The following is an 18,581-nucleotide window of genomic DNA, read 5'->3' as shown; positions in this document are numbered from 1 at the left end:
AGATTTTCGTCGTTGTGTGACGCACCATATCCTGGCCGGCTTGGGACGACCAGATTTTTGTCGTTTTGTGTAATGCGCTATATCCTGGCCGGCTTGGGACGACCAGATTTTTGTCGTTTTGTGTAATACGCCATATCCTGGCTGGCTTTGGACGACCAGATTTTTGTCGTTTTGTGGACGCGCCATATCCTGCCCGGCTTGGGACGACCAGATTTTCATAACGGTCGAAGCTCCTTGATGTATATTCATGCGTCCATACACGTATGTATATATGTACGTATGCACGTATGTTTGTACGTGTCGCGTCTATGTACTTATACATACGCGTCACTTGGTGCCTTGTGCCCTGCTCCATTAATGAGGGGCACGTGGCAACCCTTGGTTCGCGAATGCGAACCGCCTCAAGCCTTCAAGGCTATAAGAGGCGTTGCTTACCCCTTCATTCTTCATTTTCCTTTTGCCTTATTTCTGCTCCGCTTGGTCGGCTTTGTGAGTAGCTTTGGGGTCGTGGTCGTCGCTGGGTTAGGTGCCTTCCTTCGAACCGGTAATCTTCTTTCAGTGCGTCTTTCCTTTATTTGTCTGTTTGTTTTTATATTCTTGATGTCCAGTAGTAGTAGTTCTGGTGCTAAGCCGGACTCCAAGTCACCTTCAGTGGGATCCACTCCCACTGGTAGTTCAGGGTCTAGTTCGTCGGAGAGGACCAGATCCAACCCTATTAGGATTCCCAGCTCTTACATGGCTGGCCATAGGGAAGATATAGGTGACCTTGACGAGTTTGTTGATATTGGGGACGAGGTGATTTTTGATTTAAACACCTCCCCAGTCCGAGTAGATAGCCCAGACCGAGCAGAGGCGAGTGAGGGGAGTTATATCGCCGAGGCATCCACATCCTTCATCCCGGGACGGGCTGCTGAGGTCATTGCTGAGGTCCGGATGGATGCCAACCTGCAGTATAATATCCAGGATCTATACGAGGAGAACTTCCTTGACGAGTCCCAACTAGGGGAGGTTAGGGATAAGTATTCTATCACTGGACGGTTCAGATTGAGAGCGGCAATCGAGGGAGATAGGGCTAGTAACGACAGTTTTGATGTCTGCACATACGAGGAGGCCCTTAGAGCCGGACTTAGGTTCCCGCTACACCCATTCTTTGTTGAGGTTCTCCGATATTATGGTTTGGCTTCGGATCAGGTGATGCCGAACTCATGGAGAACGCTGATCGGCTTTAAGTTCCTGGTCTAAGGTCGTCTCGAAAGGAATTTATCCATACCGCTGTTCCGTATGTGCGCACATCTGAAGAGGCACCGGGATGGAGGATGGATTTATATCAGCCAACAGCCTGAGGTGAAGATGATCACGGGCATCCTAACTTCCATACACAAGTGGAAACCAGGTTCCTGTATGTCGAGGACAGCGAACCTACTGGGGTCTGGCCGGTTCCTCTAAAATGGTCCACTCCGGACACGCTTGCGTTAAGCCGCAAGCCACTCCTTGAGGGCGAGGACAAGTCGACGTTTGCCCAAATCTGCGAGGAGCCTGATCCATTGCGTGGAGTTTTCTAGGGAGGAGATTCTGGTTGGGCTTGGCATTAGTACTGCGACCCGAGCACGTAGGTGGCTTTAGGCTAGCCTTCGTATCCCTTCGCTTTCTCTTTTTAGTTTAGTCACTGATGCTGGTTGTGTTCTTGGTGGATTTCAGAGATGCAGAAGCAGTCCGCGCTGGAGAAGGTAAGGCAGGGAGCTCTTGGCAGGGGCCAGAAAAGGAAGGTCCCTGAAACCTCATCTCCCGTTTCTGCCCAGGATGCGCGGCCCAAGGGGGTTAAACCCACAGTGAAGATCATTGGCACTTACGGCCGGGGAAGTGGATCTGGCCAGAATGTGATTTCCGCCCCTGTGGCCTCCCCCGCACGGTCCGGGAACAACATTTTCCGCCTCAACTGTGGCGTTCAGAAGAACGACACCGGCTTAGGAGACAGCCGGGTGGCCAGAGAGATTATGACCAAAGGCTTGCTGACGGAGGACAAGCTCAAGGTTATGAACGAGCCTCCGGGCACGACCGAGGAGGCCATGTTCACCTCAATTTACCAGGTACTCCGAATTTTAATTGAATTCCTATCCATTCATCTCCCGGCCTGTTATTCATCTCATTTCCCTTCATTCGCAGATTGTGTGCTACTATAATGATATTTGCGAGAAGAGCCGAGGCTTCTCCACAGCGATCACCAAATCCGAGGTGGAAATCGGCAAGCTCAAACAGGAGGCCGCAGAGCTGAAAAGGTCCATTGAGGATAGGGACAAGGAGATCAGGAGGCTGAATAGTGAAATGACCGCCCAAGAGGAGAAAGCCCTTGACGCCCTCCACAAGCAGAGGGAGAGATCCCGTAAGCAGGAGAAGGAGGCCGTGCTGAAAAAGGTGGCGGAGCTCGTCAACTTGTCCATCTACTCCTATAGGTTGGGTTTCACAGATTGCTTAGAGCGAGTCAAGGGGGCTCATTCAAATGTCGTCCTGGACGGCATTTTCCTACCGGAGCTGGAGGCGGAGGAAGTGGGCGAGCCGAGCGCCCTTCCAGTTGCGGACGCTTCGGGGGCAATTGGCCCTCACGGGGACGGTAGTCACGAGGGTTCCTGATTTTCTTGTTTCCCCCCTCTTTTTTTTTGTTCGGCCCTTTCGGACATTCTTTTTGTTAGTAGGGCCCTTGGAGGCCTATTTTTTGTACATCTGCCCGTCAGGGCTTTTATGAATAGAGAACGGTTATATTTTTTGAATGTCAATCATTGCTTTTGCTTCTGTTCATCTCTGTTTGGATTAATTTGTGCTTAATTTCCTGGCTCTTGGGCCCATTGAAATCAACTTTTATTTCCCAACTTATGGGCTCGGACCTTGACCTAGAACAGCGGTTTCTACCATGGTTCGTTCCCAACCAGAAGTGGACTCATGACCTCCTGGTGATGAGCCGGAGTGAACCGAGCAGTTTGTAACCCGAGTCGAAAAACTTGGATTTTTATTCGAAGTTGGTTTACCCTGGTTTGTCCCTGACCAGAAGTATACTTCAGGTGTATGGGTGATGAACAGGAGTGAACCAATTAATCTTTAACCCGAGCTTAAAAACTTGGATTTTTATCCAAAGTTGGTTTTTCTACCCTAGTTTGTCTCCGACCAGAAGTGTACTTCCGGCCTATGGGTGATGAACTGGAGCGAACCAATTAATCTTTTAACCCAAGCTTAAAAACTTGGATTTTTATTCAAAGTTGGTTTTTCTACCCTGGTTTGTCCCCGACCAGAAGTGTACTTCCGGTCTATGGGTGATGAACCGGAGTGAACCAATTAGTCTTTAACCCGAGCTTAAAAACTTGGATTTTTATTTAAAGTTGGTTTTCTACCCTGGTTTGTCCCCGACCAGAAGTGTTCTTCCGGTCTATGGGTGATGAACCGGAGTGAACCAATTAGTCTTTAACTCGAGCTTCAAAACTTGGATTTTTATTCAAAGTTGGTTTTCTACCCTGGTTTGTCCCGGACCAGAAGTGTACTTCCGGTGTACGGGTGATGAACCAGAGTGAATCAATTAGTCTTTAACCCGAGCTTAAAAACTTGGATTTTTATTTGAAGTTGGTTTTCTACCCTGGTTTGTCCCCGACCAGAAGTGTACTTCCGGTCTATGGGTGATGAACCGGAGTGAACCAATTAATCTTTAACCCGAGCTTAAAAACTTGGATTTTTAATCAATGTTGGTTTTCTACCCTGGTTTGTCCCCGACCAGAAGTGTACTTCCGGTCTATGATGAACCGGAGTGAACTAATTAATCTTTAACCCGAGCTTAAAAACTTGGATTTTTATTCAAGGTAGGTTTTCTACCCTGGTTTGTCCCCGACCAGAAGTGTACTTCCGGTCTATGGGTGATGAACCAGAGTGAACCAATTAGTCTTTAACCCGAGCTTAAAAACTTGTAGAGCTTGCAAAAGATGTCGCCTTTTTCATTGACTGCGAGAGTTTTCAAGGATTACAATGGTGTTTGGGACTTTGAAGATCGCCAACTATTGGAAGTATTTCCTCAGGTTTTTGGAGTTCCAAGCGTGAGGGAGCTGGTGTTCGGCCTAGCGTCTCCAGTTTGTAGCTTCCGGGGCGTATGACTTCTTTCACCCGGTACGGCCCCTCCCAAGTCGGGAAGATTTTGCCTACCTTTCTTGGTTGAGACACTGCCACCTTCCTTAGGATTAGATCGTCCACATGATACTCTCTGGGGCGTATTTTAGCGTCGTGGTAGCTGGACACTTTCTGCTTATAGGCCACCGCCCTTATGCTGAATTCTGCTCGGATTTCTTCTAGCAGGACTAAGTTCGCACGGAGTCCATCCCCGTTGAACTGCTCACTGAAGTTAGCGACTCGGGGAGATGGGACGCCGATGTCCACTGGGATTACTGCCTCCGTTCCAAAAGCTAAGTTGAAGGGTGACTCTCCTGTCACGGTGCACGGTGTGGTTCGGTATGCCCATAGGACATGGTATAACTCGTCCGCCCATCGTCTCGCTTTCTCATCCAACCTCTTCTTGATCCGTTGGAGTAGGATCCTGTTTGTGACCTCTGTCTGTCCGTTGGTTTGGGGATGTGCTACAGACGTAAATCTTTGTTCGATCTTCAGATCTGAACGGAATCTGCGGAAGTTCCGACCATCAAACTATTTACCATTGTCTGTTATCAGGACGCGGGGTATCCCAAACCTGCAGATCACCGACTTTCAGAAGAAGGTCTGTATGTTCTGTTCTGTGATCCTGGCTAGAGGTTCAGCTTCCGCCCACTTGGTGAAGTAATCTATTGAGAGTACGACGAATTCACGTCCTCCGGAGGCTGGTGGGAAAGGTCCCAAAATGTCCATTCCCCATACAGCAAAGGGAAGCGGACTTACGATCGCAGCCATGGGTACAGCCGGTTGGTGAATAGTGGGAGAAAATTTTTGACACTTCTCACACTTTCTGACGAGGTCCAACGTGTCTAGCCTTAAGGTTGGCCAATATAGGCCTCTCAAAAGCACCTTGATGGCCAGGGCCTTGCCCCCCAAGTGTTCCCCGCAAATTCCTTCGTGCGTTTCTTGCAAAGTGTATGATGCATCATCCGGCCGGAGGCATTTCAAGTAGGGGAGCGTGTACAACCTTTTGTACAGGTTCTCACCATCAAGAGAAAACCTTGCTGCTCTCTGTACTACTTTGTGCGCTTCTTTCTTTCCTTCGGGAAGCTTTCCGTCACCCAGGTAATTGATGATTTCATCCATCCAACACGACTCGTGATCTATCTGCATTATTTCGACGATCTCATTCTCGATGCTGGACTTCTTTAGAAATTCCATGCGTATGCTCCCCAGAGCGGTATAACCAGAGGCTGCTAATTTAGAAAGCACGTCCGCTTTGGTATTCTCCGGTCTTGGGATCTTAGCGACTTCAAAGCTTAGGAATTTGTTCCTTGGACTTGGTTGACAACCAGCTGGGAATCACAGTACGCCTTGAGCTTTGGGGCACGAGTCTGGACCGCTAGGTTCATCCCGGCGATGAGAGCTTTGTATTCTGCTTCGTTGTTAGATGCACGAAATCCGAACCTTACCGCGTAATCTATGGCAAATTTTTCGGGTCCTGTAAGAATCAAGCCAGCTCCACTACCCAGCTTGTTTGAAGATCCATCCACATACAATTCCTAGAGCAGTTCTTCAGGCAACTGATTCTGTTCTTCAGATGCAGCGGCAAATTCCGCACCTGCGGGTTGAACCGCCCCAGCCTAAATTTGTCCCGCAGGTGCAGTTATCACTTCTGCACCTGGAAGCTAGGCTATTTCCGACGCCATATTGGGCAAGGGCACAGTGCACTCCGCGACAAAGTCTGCCAATATCTGGGCTTTTATCGCCGGTCTTGGTAGGTATTGGATGTCAAATTCGCTGAGTTCTACAGCCCACTTCACCAGTCGGCTTGACGTGTCTGGCCTGTGAAGGATTTGTCAGAGTGGCTGATCTGTCAGAACTTTTATTGTGTGCACTTGAAAATACGGCATCAACTTCTGGCCGCCATGATGAGAGCATATGCCAACTTTTCCAGTTGGTTGTATCTGATCTCGGCCTCGTATAGGACCTTGCTGACATAGTATATTGGCTTCTGTTGGTTGTGCTATTCTCGAATCAACACTGCTGCTAATGCCATCGGACTCACCCACAGGTATAGTACTACCTCTTCTCCCGACTCTGGCTTGGTCAACAGCGGTGGGGGTACTGTTTTAGTTCTTCAAATGCAACTTGGCACTCTGATGTCCAAGGGGCTGTTTTGATTCCCTTGATGGCATTAAAGAAGGGGAGGCATCTTTCAGCGGATTTTGAAACGAAACGCCCCAGCGCGGCCAACATTCCCGTGAGCTATTTTACTTCTCTTATGTTGGTTGGTGGGTTTAATTCCATCAACGCCTTGATTTTCTCAGGGTTCGCTTCTACTCCTCTTTGGCTTACCATGAAGCCCAGAAACTACCCGGCGACAACCCCGAAAGTGCACTTGCTGGGGTTGAGCTTCATTTTGTGATCTCTCAGAACCTGGAACGTCTCCTTCAGATCGGATATGTGATCCGGTCTCTTTTTGCTTTTGACCAACATGTCATCGACGTAGACTTCCATATTCCGTCCGATCTAATTCTTGAAGAGCTTGTTTACGAGCCTTTGATATGTCGCTCTGACGTTTTTCAGACCGAAGGGCATTACGCGGTAACAGTAGGTTCCTTGATCCGTTATGAAGGATGTTTTCTGGATATCTGATTCATACATCCCGATTTGGTTGTATCCTGAGAAGGCGTCCATAAAGCTCAGTAGCTCATGACCCGATGTAGACTCTATCAGCTGATCGATTTTTGGCAGCGGGTAGCTGTCTTTTGGGCAGGCCTTATTCAGATCAGTGAAGTCTATGCAGGTTCTCCACTTTCCATTGGATTTCTTTACCATCACAACATTCGCTAGCCAGTCAGGGTATTGAATCTCCTGGATGAAATCAGCCCTCAAGAGCCTCTCTACCTCTTCTCTGATTGCTCTTCACCTCTCTGGGGCGAAATGTCTTCTTTTCTGCTTTACTGGCTTACAGGTGGGATCGACACTGAGTTTATGCGTGCTGACCTTGGGATCTATCCCAGGCATGTCTGAGGGGGCCCACGCGAAGACATCCGCATTAGCCCTCAAAAACTGGATGAGCTCCCTCTGAGTGTCTTCGTCCAAGAAGGAGCTTATTTGAACTATCTTCTCATCGTGGTCCGCGCACAGAGGAATAGAAATTAGGTCTCCAACTGGTTCATTCGCAATAATTTGAGTTCCATCCCTTAGGTCAAGTAGCTCGATTGGGAGCATTTCTGGTGCGTTCTTGGCTCTAAGGTCCATGGCATAACAATCCCTAGATTGTGGATGATCTCCCTTGACTTCCCCTACGCCATTGGGTGTTATAAACTTCATTTTCTGATGGTATGCCGACGCAACAGCACGGAGGAGGTTCTGCATTGGTATTCCTAAGATAGCGTTATAGGCGGAAGTGGCCCTCACTACCAGGAAGTTGATCATTGCGAAAGCTTGACGGGGTGGTTCTCCGACAAGGACGGAGAGCTCAATCTGTCCCTCGACTTTGACGACTTCTCCCGAGAATCCGAACAGGTCTGAATTGGCCGACCTCAAACGGTCATCTCCAATCATCATCTTTTTAAAAGTGTGATAATAGAGGATGTCGGCTGAACTTCTGTTGTCGACCAGGATTTTCTTTAACTCCTAGTTAGCAACAAGCATGGTTATGACCAAAGCATCGTCGTGAGGGAGTATCAGGTTATCGAGGTCTGCATCTGAGAACGAGATCTCATTTTCTGTTTTCATTTTCTTATTGCAGGTTTGGACAACATTGATTTGGCAGGCATACGCTTTGCGGGCCGATGACAAAGTTCCTCCCGCTGCGAGCCGTCCTGTGATTGTATTGATGATACCGTTAAGCTGAGGCCAGCTCGTTTCTAGACGCGGGCTCGTCGGGGCAGGAGATTCGTGTCGCGCGGGTGACAATTGAGACCGACGAGGGCTCCTCTTCCGCGGGCTTTTCTCTCTGCGCTCCCTTCTATTGTCGCCATTTTTCACATACTTTCTGAGATATCCTTTGTTGATTAGTAGCTCGATTTCATCGTTAAGATGTCGGCATTCATCGGTGTCGTGGCCATGATCCCTGTAAAATGTGCAGTACTTGGACTTGTCTCTCTTATTTTCCTTCGAGAGCATTTTGGCTGTCCATTTCACGAAGTCTTCCTCCCTGATTGCGGCCAGTATGCGTCTCCGAGAAGTATTAAGAGGAGTGTAATTCTCTTCCTTCCTCTGGGGGCTTCTTTCTCTTTTTAAGGCCTTATCGTCCCTACGTTGCTTCGTAGGGTTCTTTTCTTCGGAGGTTCTCCTCCTGCCCGAGTCCAGGGCAACCAATGTCTCTTCTACAGACATGTATTCTTCCGCTCCGGCCATGAGGTCTGCCAAAGAGTGGATTTCGGTGAGCTACTGATCGACGGAAGTCACTGGATTGGGCGCCTGTGAGGAGGGCGTTTGTAGCAGCGGAAGGATCAAGGTTGGGCACTTGAAGGACTTCTCTATTGAACCGCCCCACGAATGCCTTCAGGGGCTCATTGTCTCCTTGCCTCAATATCATCAGTGACGCTGCAGTTTTTCTGGGCCGCCGACTGCTCATGACGTGCCGGGCCAGGTCATCTCCGAAATCCTCGAAGTTATCAACTGAATTCGGCTTTAGCTGCGAATACCAGTCTCTCGCGGCCCCTGCCAAGGTAGTGGGAAGGAGCATCATAGTTCTGAATGTTTCTAAATGGTCCACAGGATCGGTGGTTCCATAATATTTCGAGACATGCGACATCTTGAATCATTTGGGTGCCGGTGCGTGCAGTACATTATCAGTGAAATGTGGTCTGCTTGAGAACGTCCTTGGGATGGGCCGACCCTGATCCTTTGCCAGCTCTTCGATTCGGTCGTCTATCTCCTTGAATCTTCGGAGCATCGGATTAGCTCTTCTTTCCATTCGGCCCGTCAGCCTGTCTCTTTCCTCAACAGTTGGACTCGCGGCCGAGTCGGAGTGGCTTTCTAAGCTCCGACGACGCCGGAATTTCTCCTGAGGTGCGCGGCCCTCCTTGGCCGCGTGCCTCTGCGCCGATTGAGACCGTGACCAGTGACGGTGATGAGGCTCCGTTTGCACATGTCTTGTTCGGGATTGATGGATTCACCCTGAGGAGTAGTGGGTATGATCTCGGCGGGGAGGTATAGGCTCTCTCCAGTGGGCATCCGACCTTTCCTGCACAGGTCGGGAGGCTTCCAGGGGATGTTGCAGAGGCGCTTGTTGGATTAGGTTTTTGTAAAGATCAACAAGAGTCGTCATCTGTTGAAAGAGAGTTTGGATCTGTTCAGGAGTAGTAGCGGGATTCAGGTGTTCCGAGTGAACCGGGCTTTGCTCCGCTGTTGCAGAGGGAGCTACCACCTGTGAGGCGATTCGTTGCTTCGAGTCTTACGGTACGTTTCAGGTCTAGTCACCCGCGCGGGGGGTACTCGAGCAGTCCTCCGTCCTACCATATTATAAAGGGGATTTGAACAACTTTTAGTTCAGGGTCCCACGGATGGCGCCAATCTGTTAGGCCCAAAATCGGTAACAGATGAGGCAGTGACGAAGGAACTGATCTGGCGGGTTCGAACTGCTGAATTGATTGAGAATTATGTCCTGCACAGAATACAAGGTCAGAAGACCAACCCGGAGTCGTAGGTCCGGACGGGCACTTCGACACTCAAGTCAGTAAATGGGCACAAAATTGGGAAAACCAAAGTTAAAGATGGTCTTTTTCCTTAGGAATTCGGGTTCTCTTCACCTTGGCATCTGTGAAGGCTATTTGTAGCGGGAGCCTTAGGGTAGTTGAATTACCTACCCTAGGATAGGTGTCGGCCCATGTGTGGGCTTGATTTTACCTGCCCTTGATAGATTACCTGGCTACCCCTGGGGCTATGCCAACTTCTTAGTGGGCCCTTCAAGGGACACGTGTTGACAGCTAATTGAGGGTGACTTTTCATAGCCCATCACTTAGGTTTAGAAAAAAGTAAATTAATTTGCAGAGATGGCTCATTCGTTGGCGGGCTTTGGCTACTCTTGGTCACCATATCATTGTCATTGCCGTCACCATATCATAGCAATTGCAAAGCAATAAATGCGAGCATGTGATATGTGCCGATTGAAAAGAAGGATGACACATGGCACGATTTCATTGGCGGGCTCTCCCATCAGTCCCAACTCTGGGTCAGCATATCTCTGTCCTTAACGATGGCAATGTTATACGGCAGGCAAACACCTTTAGTGGGGCCGAACAATTGCCCATTCTTTTTTTTCTTTCTTATTCATTTTCTTTTCTAATTTTTTCCTGTAGTTTCACTTTTCCCATTTCCATTCATTTTTCCTATGAATTTTCATTTAACTGGAGCCTTCATTTTTTTCCTTTTTGACAACTTCCATTTTTTCCCACAACTTCATATTCTCTTCCTCTTCTCTCTCCTCTTTTTCCCTTCTTCCTCTTCATTTTCCTCTTCTTCTTTCTTTTCCTCTTCATCTTCTCCATATTGTCGTGATGAAAAGTGGTGAAAAAATAGAGAGGAGACAAGATGGGTGCTCTGCTAGAGCGTAAAATCATCTTTCGGCTCTCACAAAATGGTAAAATGCAGCCCATCAAAAAAAAAAAAAAAATGGTAAATGTGTCTTTTCAATTTTTATGGGTCCCATCCGTCATTTGAGAGTAAGTTCGCATCCCGAGGATAATAGATAATAAAGAAATTAGGTGAGCTGTCTATTTAGATGTTGTCGGCGATGGTCTTGTCTACACGTTTTTAATTTGGGATTTGCTAAGCTCCATCGCAAAAGGCTTTTCACGGCTGCCACCTTATGAATGAGCTGTTGTCTCCATTCACGAGGTGGCTAGTTTGAATTGCAACAGACCAGCCACGAAAAGCCTTACGATGGACGCTAGCAATTTCCTTTTAATTTTTTAGCTTTAGTATGAGTTATTGTTCTACTTGCCTTATCCCTCTCGTTCGCAAGTCTCTGCTCTCTTTTCCCTCGTACTATTTAACATGTCTTTCGTTTTGTCAAATCAATACCCATTATAAAGGGTCTAACTCTAGGCTCTAGCACAACCATTCCATGTTGGTTGTAGACTTGTAGCAGTAGTAGTAGTGGCTACAAAATATGGCGCTTTCAGATCTTTCTGGTAACATGACTGTTCCCATTTCAAAAGGGTGTTCATGGTCGTGGGAGTGGGTGATGAACAATTCTAAAGATGAATTCCCTAGGAAAGTTCTTATGGTTTCCTTTGCAGTGATGGTAATTGTTTGGTACAAAGTTTTAATCAAGAAATGGAACAATGGAGGCCGAGAATTACCACCAGGGCCGCGAGGCTTGCCCTTGGTTGGGAGCCTTCCATTTCTTGACTCAGAGCTCCATCGTTACTATGCAAAATTAGCTCAAACATATGGTCCGATCATGAGTCTCCGACTCGGACGAAAGCTTTGCGTCGTAGTTAGTTCATCATCATTGGCAAAGGAGGTGCTCAAAGACCACGACACCATCTTTGCCAATCGTGACGTGCCGGTTGCAGCCCTAGCTGCAACCTACGGTGGCCAGGATATGGTGTGGTCTCCTTATGACTCACAGTGGCGCATGCTCCGAAAGGTATGTTTTGGAAATATTCCAATTTTTTGAATGGGTGATTTTATAAAATAGGTCCTCAGGGTCGAGAAATTTTTAAAAGATCACATCGACTTTCGTTATATTATGCAAAAGACCACCTACCATTAGGGGTGTCATTGGACCCAGACGGTCCGATGGACCATCAGAATCAGAACTTTAACGGACAGGACGTAGACAAGTTACCAAGATCCATGGACACATTTCGGGACCTTATTATAGGATCTGAAATTATTACTGATCAGATCTAGATAACTAACAAAAAGCCCATGGGACAGTCCTGAATTATCGTACTATAGAAACCGAATTGGGGACCTAGAGTGGAACCGAACAAATATCCTATTAACACATAGGCAATCAATCTTTCCCTTGTTTTTTGGCTTTTTTTTCAACAAACAAACAACCCAGCCCCCCCCCACCACCACCCCCCCCCCCCCCCCCCCCCCCCCCCCACACACAGTGATGCATGCTCCGCGAGGTATGTTTTGGAAATATTCCAATTTTTTGAATGGGTGATTTTATTAAATAGGTCCTTAGGGTCGAGAAATTTTTAAAAGACCACATCGACTTTGGTTATATTATGATGCATGCTCCGCGAGGTATGTTTTGGAAATATTCCAATTTTTTGAATGGGTGATTTTATTAAATAGGTCCTTAGGGTCGAGAAATTTTTAAAAGACCACATCGACTTTGGTTATATTATGCAAAAGACCACCTACCATTAGGGGTGTCATTGGACCCAGACGATCCGATGGACCATCAGAATCAGAACTTTAACAGACAGGACATAGACATATTACCAAGATCCATGGACACATTTCGGGACCCTATTATAGGATCTGAAATTATTACCGATCAGATCTAGATAACCAACAAAAGCCCATGGGACAGTCCTGAATTATTATACTATAGAAACTGAATTGGGGACCTAGAGTGGAACCGAACAAATATCCTATTAACACATAGGCAATCTTTCCCTTGTTTTTTGGCTTTCTTTTCCATAAAATAGCAAAACTAGCCAACCCCCCCCCCCCCCCCCCCCCCCCCCCACACCCCACACACACACACAGTGGCACATGCTCTGCAAGGTATGTTTTGGAAATATTCCAATTTTTTTTTTTTTTTGAAAATATTCCAATTTTTTGAATGGGTGATTTTATAAAATAGGTCCTCGGGGTCGAGAAATTTTTAAAAGACCACATTGACTTTGGTTATATTATGCAAAAGACCACGTACCATTAGGGGTGTCATTGGACCCAGACGGTCCGATGGACCATCAGAATCAGAGCTTTAACGGACATGACGTAGACATGTTACCAAGATCCATGGACACATTTTAGGACCCTATTATAGGATCTGAAATTATTACCGATCAGATCTAGATAACTAACAAAAACCCATGGGACAGTCCTGGATTATTATACTATAGAAACCGAATTGGGGACCTAGAGTTGAACCGAACAAATATCCTATTAACTCATAGGCAATCTTTCCCTTGTTTTTTGGCAGCAAAACTAGCCCCCCCCCCCCCCCCCCCCCCCCCCCCCCCCACACACACACACACACACACGCACGCACGCGCGCGCACACACACACACAAATGCCATGTCCCTTGTGGGGATTTATTAGTTTCCACTCTAGGTCCCCTTACGAAAATAGCTTGTAATTTTTTTTATAACTTTAAGTGTTCTTTAAGGGTATTTTAGTAAAAATAAGTTGTATGCATTTTTTAAACGATTCCTATGTTTAGTATTTTTTTCATTCATCTCTCTCAAGTCTCGAGTCACCCTCCTTTCCTTCTCTAACCATTGACCCTAAGTCCCTAGCCCACAGTATCCCTATTGCTGCGGCTCACAGTCGCAGTAAGTGACACTCGTGCTTTCCCTCTTCTAAGAATTTTAACTGTTTAAAATGCAAGTAGGACCTACTAGGATACTCTGATGAACGGTCTGATTTGAAAGCCGGTGATAAGCCGGAGGAAGGTGAGGATGACGTCAAGTCATCATGCCCCTTATGCCCTGGAATGGATCGTGATCGAGACACAACAAGTAGGATCCGAAGAACACTCTGAATCCGATCCGACCGACAAGAGATTTGAATGGATTGCGACAAGGGCATAGGTGGATCCAATCCAAAGTGGATGTTGGATCCGTTGACACCTCTACCTATGGTCAAATTTCGAGGAGAAAAATCAGGGTACAGGAGTAACCTAAAGATGTGGAGAAAACCAAAATTCCATTTTAACCTTAAACCCATATTAAGTAAATCAACCATGGTAAAAAGTAATTTTTTTTTCAGTTCTTAATCATTTGCTTAGTCCAGTCTATTACCAATAATTTTGTTTTCTTTTTTTCCTAATTTATGTAGGCCGGTTGTAGATATTGGCACCACCATGTTTTGATAACAGGCTGAACTCACATTCTCTTTTATTATTTAACCAGATCTCAAAAGCAATTATAATTCCCAAAAATCTCTCACCATCCAATTGGTGAGTTCGCCCGTTTTCAAAACTGGTAGTGCTAATATCAGTAACTTTTATTTATTTTACTCTAAGCATACTCAATGAAAAAATATTTACAAATATAAAGTATTAAACATTATAAAAATTGGAAATTTTGCAAGGTTTTTAAAAAATCTGCCGCCTAAAACTTTTTTTAGAGATGGCTTTTCAAAACTGTCACTAAAAATCTTTATCTGCATATTAAAAATATTTAAAAATATAAACATTATAAAAAGTTGAATAATTTTTTTTCAAATCCATCGGCTAAAATAATTTTAGAGACAGAATTTAGAAATCCGTCACTAATTGTCTTTTAATGGTGATGGGTCTAATTTCGCTTTTTTCGCGCTAAAGGGGTTTTTCTTGCACTGAAGATGAGTCTGGATCGTTCTCAAAAAAAGAACCCTCTTAAAACTAACCTACCTCAGTATTTTTTAGGTATGGTTTATTTAGGGCAATGATATTTTCACTCCCCCTACAGTACGCATTCGCTCCCCTTTTAACTTGATTTGACGTCAAAAAGCATTAATAAGGGGAGCGAATGCGTACTGCATGGGGAGTGAAAATATCATCGCCCTTTATTTATCTTAAGTTTAAGGGATTAGCTTGCTAGCTAGCTATAAAGCTAAGCGAGAGAGAGCACTGCGCAAAGGAAGAATGCGACAGCAGTGCAATGATGCTTCAAACTTAACTTTGCTACCCAATTTCACCAACCATTTAGCGGATAGCTTATGCGTGTAAGAACAGCCACACAGGTTCACTTTTTGGCAGGTTTGGTCTTATTTATTCATCTGAGGTGCATTTCTCACATGCAAAAGCCAGCAGCGAAATGGGTTTCTGCAAAATTGGCTACCAAATACCTTTAAATGAAAGGGTATTTTCATTTGAAAGGTTGCTTTCATGTCTTTTTATCTTCTATAAAGAAGGCTTGGGAGCTCATGTTGAATAAGACTTTCTCCTCTTTTACTCTCCTCTGTTTCTCTCTCTCTCTTTTTTCAAGGGCATAGTGGTTGCTTTCACCTTGGGGTGCAACCCTGGTTCTCCGTGTAGGCATTGTATACTTGGGATTTATTTCTTGGTAGCCACCTGCATAAGTGGGGAAATTAATGTCTTTCAGAGAAAGCTTTGGTTTGCTTGCCTACTTCTCTTTTTCTTCTATTCTCTTTCTTTGCCCAAAACAATTTGTTCATCCACCTTACCAATTTGTACCATCATATTCTCCATTTCCTGTCATGGTTGGGTTGCCGTTTACTATTTACATAACAGTCCTTTGAACATCCAAAGCAACTACATAGGAGGTCATCATTTGACTCTTTGACACTCCAATTAGACTTTAAGAACTCTAGGAAACACAAAAGACACTTTATATTTTACACACACGATAACTAACCATGCAAATATTAATTTTGATTTACTATTTCCATCACTTTCCTCCAAATGCAAACCTTTTCTTACAGTTTGACTTTCCACTCAAATTAAGAGAAAAATGAAGTAAAGAAATAAGAATCTATTTTCCTGTTCTACTTCTACATTATGTATAACTAAACTGACCAAGAAAACTTTTAAAAATACCATAATCAAACTTGAGAAGGACATCTTTTAAAATCCCTTTTCTGAATTATTTTCAAAGCTACCCTTGCATGTTTGAAAGTCTTCAACAATCTTCAAGAAATAACATTATAATGCGTCTCTTAGCAGTCATTCAATATTAACTGATTGATTGATTGGTGTGTACATTATTTCCAATTAGGTATGTGTAAGAGAAATGCTAAACAGCACCAACCTCAACTCTTTTACTGCTCAGCTCCAGCAGGAAGTTCACAAGATGCTGCACGACATGTATGCCAGGGCTGGAACCCCAATTAACATCCGAGAGAAGACATTTGAAGTAATTTTCAGTGCAATTACAAGTATGTTGTGGGGAGGCACGCACAAAATCGAGAAGAGCACTGCTGAGTTTCGGCAAGTGGTAGAGGAAATTGTTCTACTGTTGAGCAAACCCAACATTTCGGATCTTTTTCCCATTCTAGCCCGATTCGATATACAAGGAGTGGTACGTAAAATGAGAAAGCTCTCGTTGTGGCTTGATCAGATCCTTGACACCATCATAGATCAAACATTAGATATGGATAGAAGTGAAGAGGGTGGAAGGAAGCAAGAAAGTAGGAACTTCCTACAAGTGGTTTTGCGGCGTAAAGAAGATGGAGACCCTATATCCATCACTCAAATCAAGGGCTTGCTCACGGTAATTCTCTCTTTAAAACTGTTTGGTTGCACAATTTTTAGGATTTACTCGCAGTTTTTGACTTATTTTGGGGTGCCACATCATCTATAAGCATGCTTAGATTCAACTACTAGGAGACTATTTTCCTTGTCTCTCCTTTGTCCGTCCATGTGGGGTGACTTTCGTCTCCTAGAAAACTACTTGAAAATTTGTGATTTTTTTGCTAATAGATCTCAGGATTTATCGCTTTTCTTTCTTCTCCATATATTGGTAATGACACTCCAACTGCCCCTCATTTTTGGGTAAGAATACTCCGAGCTAGGAAACGACTTCAGTTGACAACAAAACACTACTTACCACTACTAGGATACTACTTCATTGATATTACACCTTTTGACTGCTACCGTTCAATTCACCTATTGATTATGCAGTTTTGTGATCATAAAAGCTAGGTGAGGGAGCTTGGGAGATACACAGCCGAAGGGCCTGTGTGGGGTTCCACTGAAAAACAAATGCAACACCAAAATAAAAGACTTTTATATATCTCAAAACACTTGCAATGATCGACTTGGTGTTTTTCCCCTTTTTCCTTAGAATCTCTACACTTCTTCTCACTTGGTCCTTTACCCTTTGAAGCTTAACCTTGAATCTTTAAGCTTACAATCTCTACACTAATTCATACTTATAGATCGAAGACGCACCTAAAATAGCTAAATACATTAAATACTTTGTTGTAGTCCCCATGAGTTCTTTAGGTATATTCTTAACCACTTTATAGGAACTCCCAATTGACTCTTTGATAATCTAGCCTCAACATTAGGAACTCAAGAAAACATATAATAAATTTTAATTTTTCCACAAAATAACTTTCATAGAACTGCAAAGACATTTCACAAAACCATAAACATTGATTTTGATTTATAATTTCCAACATGGAGCCATCTCATATCTCTAATAGTGAGAGTTGTTTTGATCACAGATTTGATATCCTTTGAGTTTTAACTTTTATCAGGATTTTGTGTCGGCGGGAAATGACACAACTGCAACCGCACTGGAGTGGGCAGTGGCCGAGTTGATTGACCACCCAGAGGCAATGAGGAGAGCCCAAGAGGAATTAGACCAAGTGTTGGGAATGAGCACTAGGGTAGAAGAGACCCATTTGTCTAAATTGCACTATTTGAGCGCAGTGGTAAAGGAAGTCATGAGATTACACCCAGGGGCTTCAATCTTGCTATCCCATTGTCCAAGCCAATCGTGTGTCGTGGGCGGGTATATGGTCCCCAAGGGTGCTCAAGTCTTGGTGAATCTATGGGCCATACAGACAGACCCAGAGGCCTGGGACAACCCCCTCGAGTTCAACCCAGAGAGGTTCTTGATGGCTACTAACAAATGTGATTACAGTGGCAATGATCTCCGTTATCTTCCGTTTGGGTCAGGGAGGAGGATATGTGCAGGATTGGCTTTGGCTGAGAGGTTGCTAATGTATACATTGGCATCACTCTTGCATTCGTTCGACTGGCGACTGCCGGATGGGACAAAGATGGATCTCTCTGATAAATTTGGTATGATTCTAAAGATGGAAACACCACTAGTTGCGATCCCCACGCCAAGATTATCCAACTTAAAGCTTTATACTTAGCATACTCAAAAAATTATGATCTATATTGCATTTGAGTGTAGTGTGTTCTCTCTCGTTCTAGCACACTACAAAAGTAATGATCTATAGTGCTCTCTCTAGCATATTAGAGATTATGATCTATAATGTATTGGAAGTAGTGTGTGAGAGATTTTATGTAACTGAAAATTTCCCAAAATAAAGGACTATGTCCCTTCCATAAGGGTTGGTTAGTAGAGTAAATCTATGAACAAACAATCTGAAAAAGTAAAAGACAAAGGGTTGTGCCAATTGTAGTCTCAGGTGGCAAACCAAGAGGGGGATGAATTGGGATTTTAATAACTTTTGTTCTACTTAAAATAATTTAACAATTAAAAATTGGAACAAGATCAAATTAAAATGATGAGGACAAAATTCAAGGCAAAATAGAAATAAAGAACGAGTTAAGAAGAAGTCCATCCATATTTTTATAGTGCTTTGGCCCAATCCCGACCTACGG

The 18,581-nt window shown here is 44.8% G+C and overlaps 1 protein-coding gene across 1 annotated transcript; it reads left to right on the top strand.

The window, feature by feature from the left end:
• The first annotated feature begins 11,139 nt into the window (after positions 1 to 11,139).
• Positions 11,140 to 18,318, top strand: LOC143852790 (cytochrome P450 monooxygenase 76AD131-like). The gene is made up of 3 exons (XM_077362392.1): positions 11,140 to 11,728; positions 15,994 to 16,488; positions 17,480 to 18,318. The coding sequence occupies exons 1-3, from the start codon at positions 11,246 to 11,248 to the stop codon at positions 18,104 to 18,106; spliced, it is 1,605 nt and encodes a 534-aa protein (XP_077218507.1). The 5' UTR covers positions 11,140 to 11,245; the 3' UTR covers positions 18,107 to 18,318.
• Positions 18,319 to 18,581: the final 263 nt, after the last annotated feature.

The sequence above is a fragment of the Tasmannia lanceolata genome, unplaced genomic scaffold, assembly GCF_043159265.1.
Source record: "Tasmannia lanceolata isolate RefF3 unplaced genomic scaffold, GAP_Taslan_0.1 ptg000019l, whole genome shotgun sequence".
NCBI lineage: Eukaryota > Viridiplantae > Streptophyta > Magnoliopsida > Canellales > Winteraceae > Tasmannia > Tasmannia lanceolata.
Note: the sequence above shows the minus strand (reverse complement) of the source record. Positions and strands in the feature narration are given on the sequence as shown.

What these genes read in the sequence shown, in the direction of transcription:
- LOC143852790 (XM_077362392.1), top strand. Translation starts at nt 11,246, where the DNA reads ATGGCGCTTTCAGATCTTTCTGGTAACATGACTGTTCCCATTTCAAAA. An exon ending in AGTGGCGCATGCTCCGAAAG is followed by an intron (nt 11,729 to 15,993) that starts GTATGTTTTGGA and finishes ATTTCCAATTAG; the next exon opens with GTATGTGTAAGAGAAATGCT. An exon ending in AAATCAAGGGCTTGCTCACG is followed by an intron (nt 16,489 to 17,479) that starts GTAATTCTCTCT and finishes AACTTTTATCAG; the next exon opens with GATTTTGTGTCGGCGGGAAA.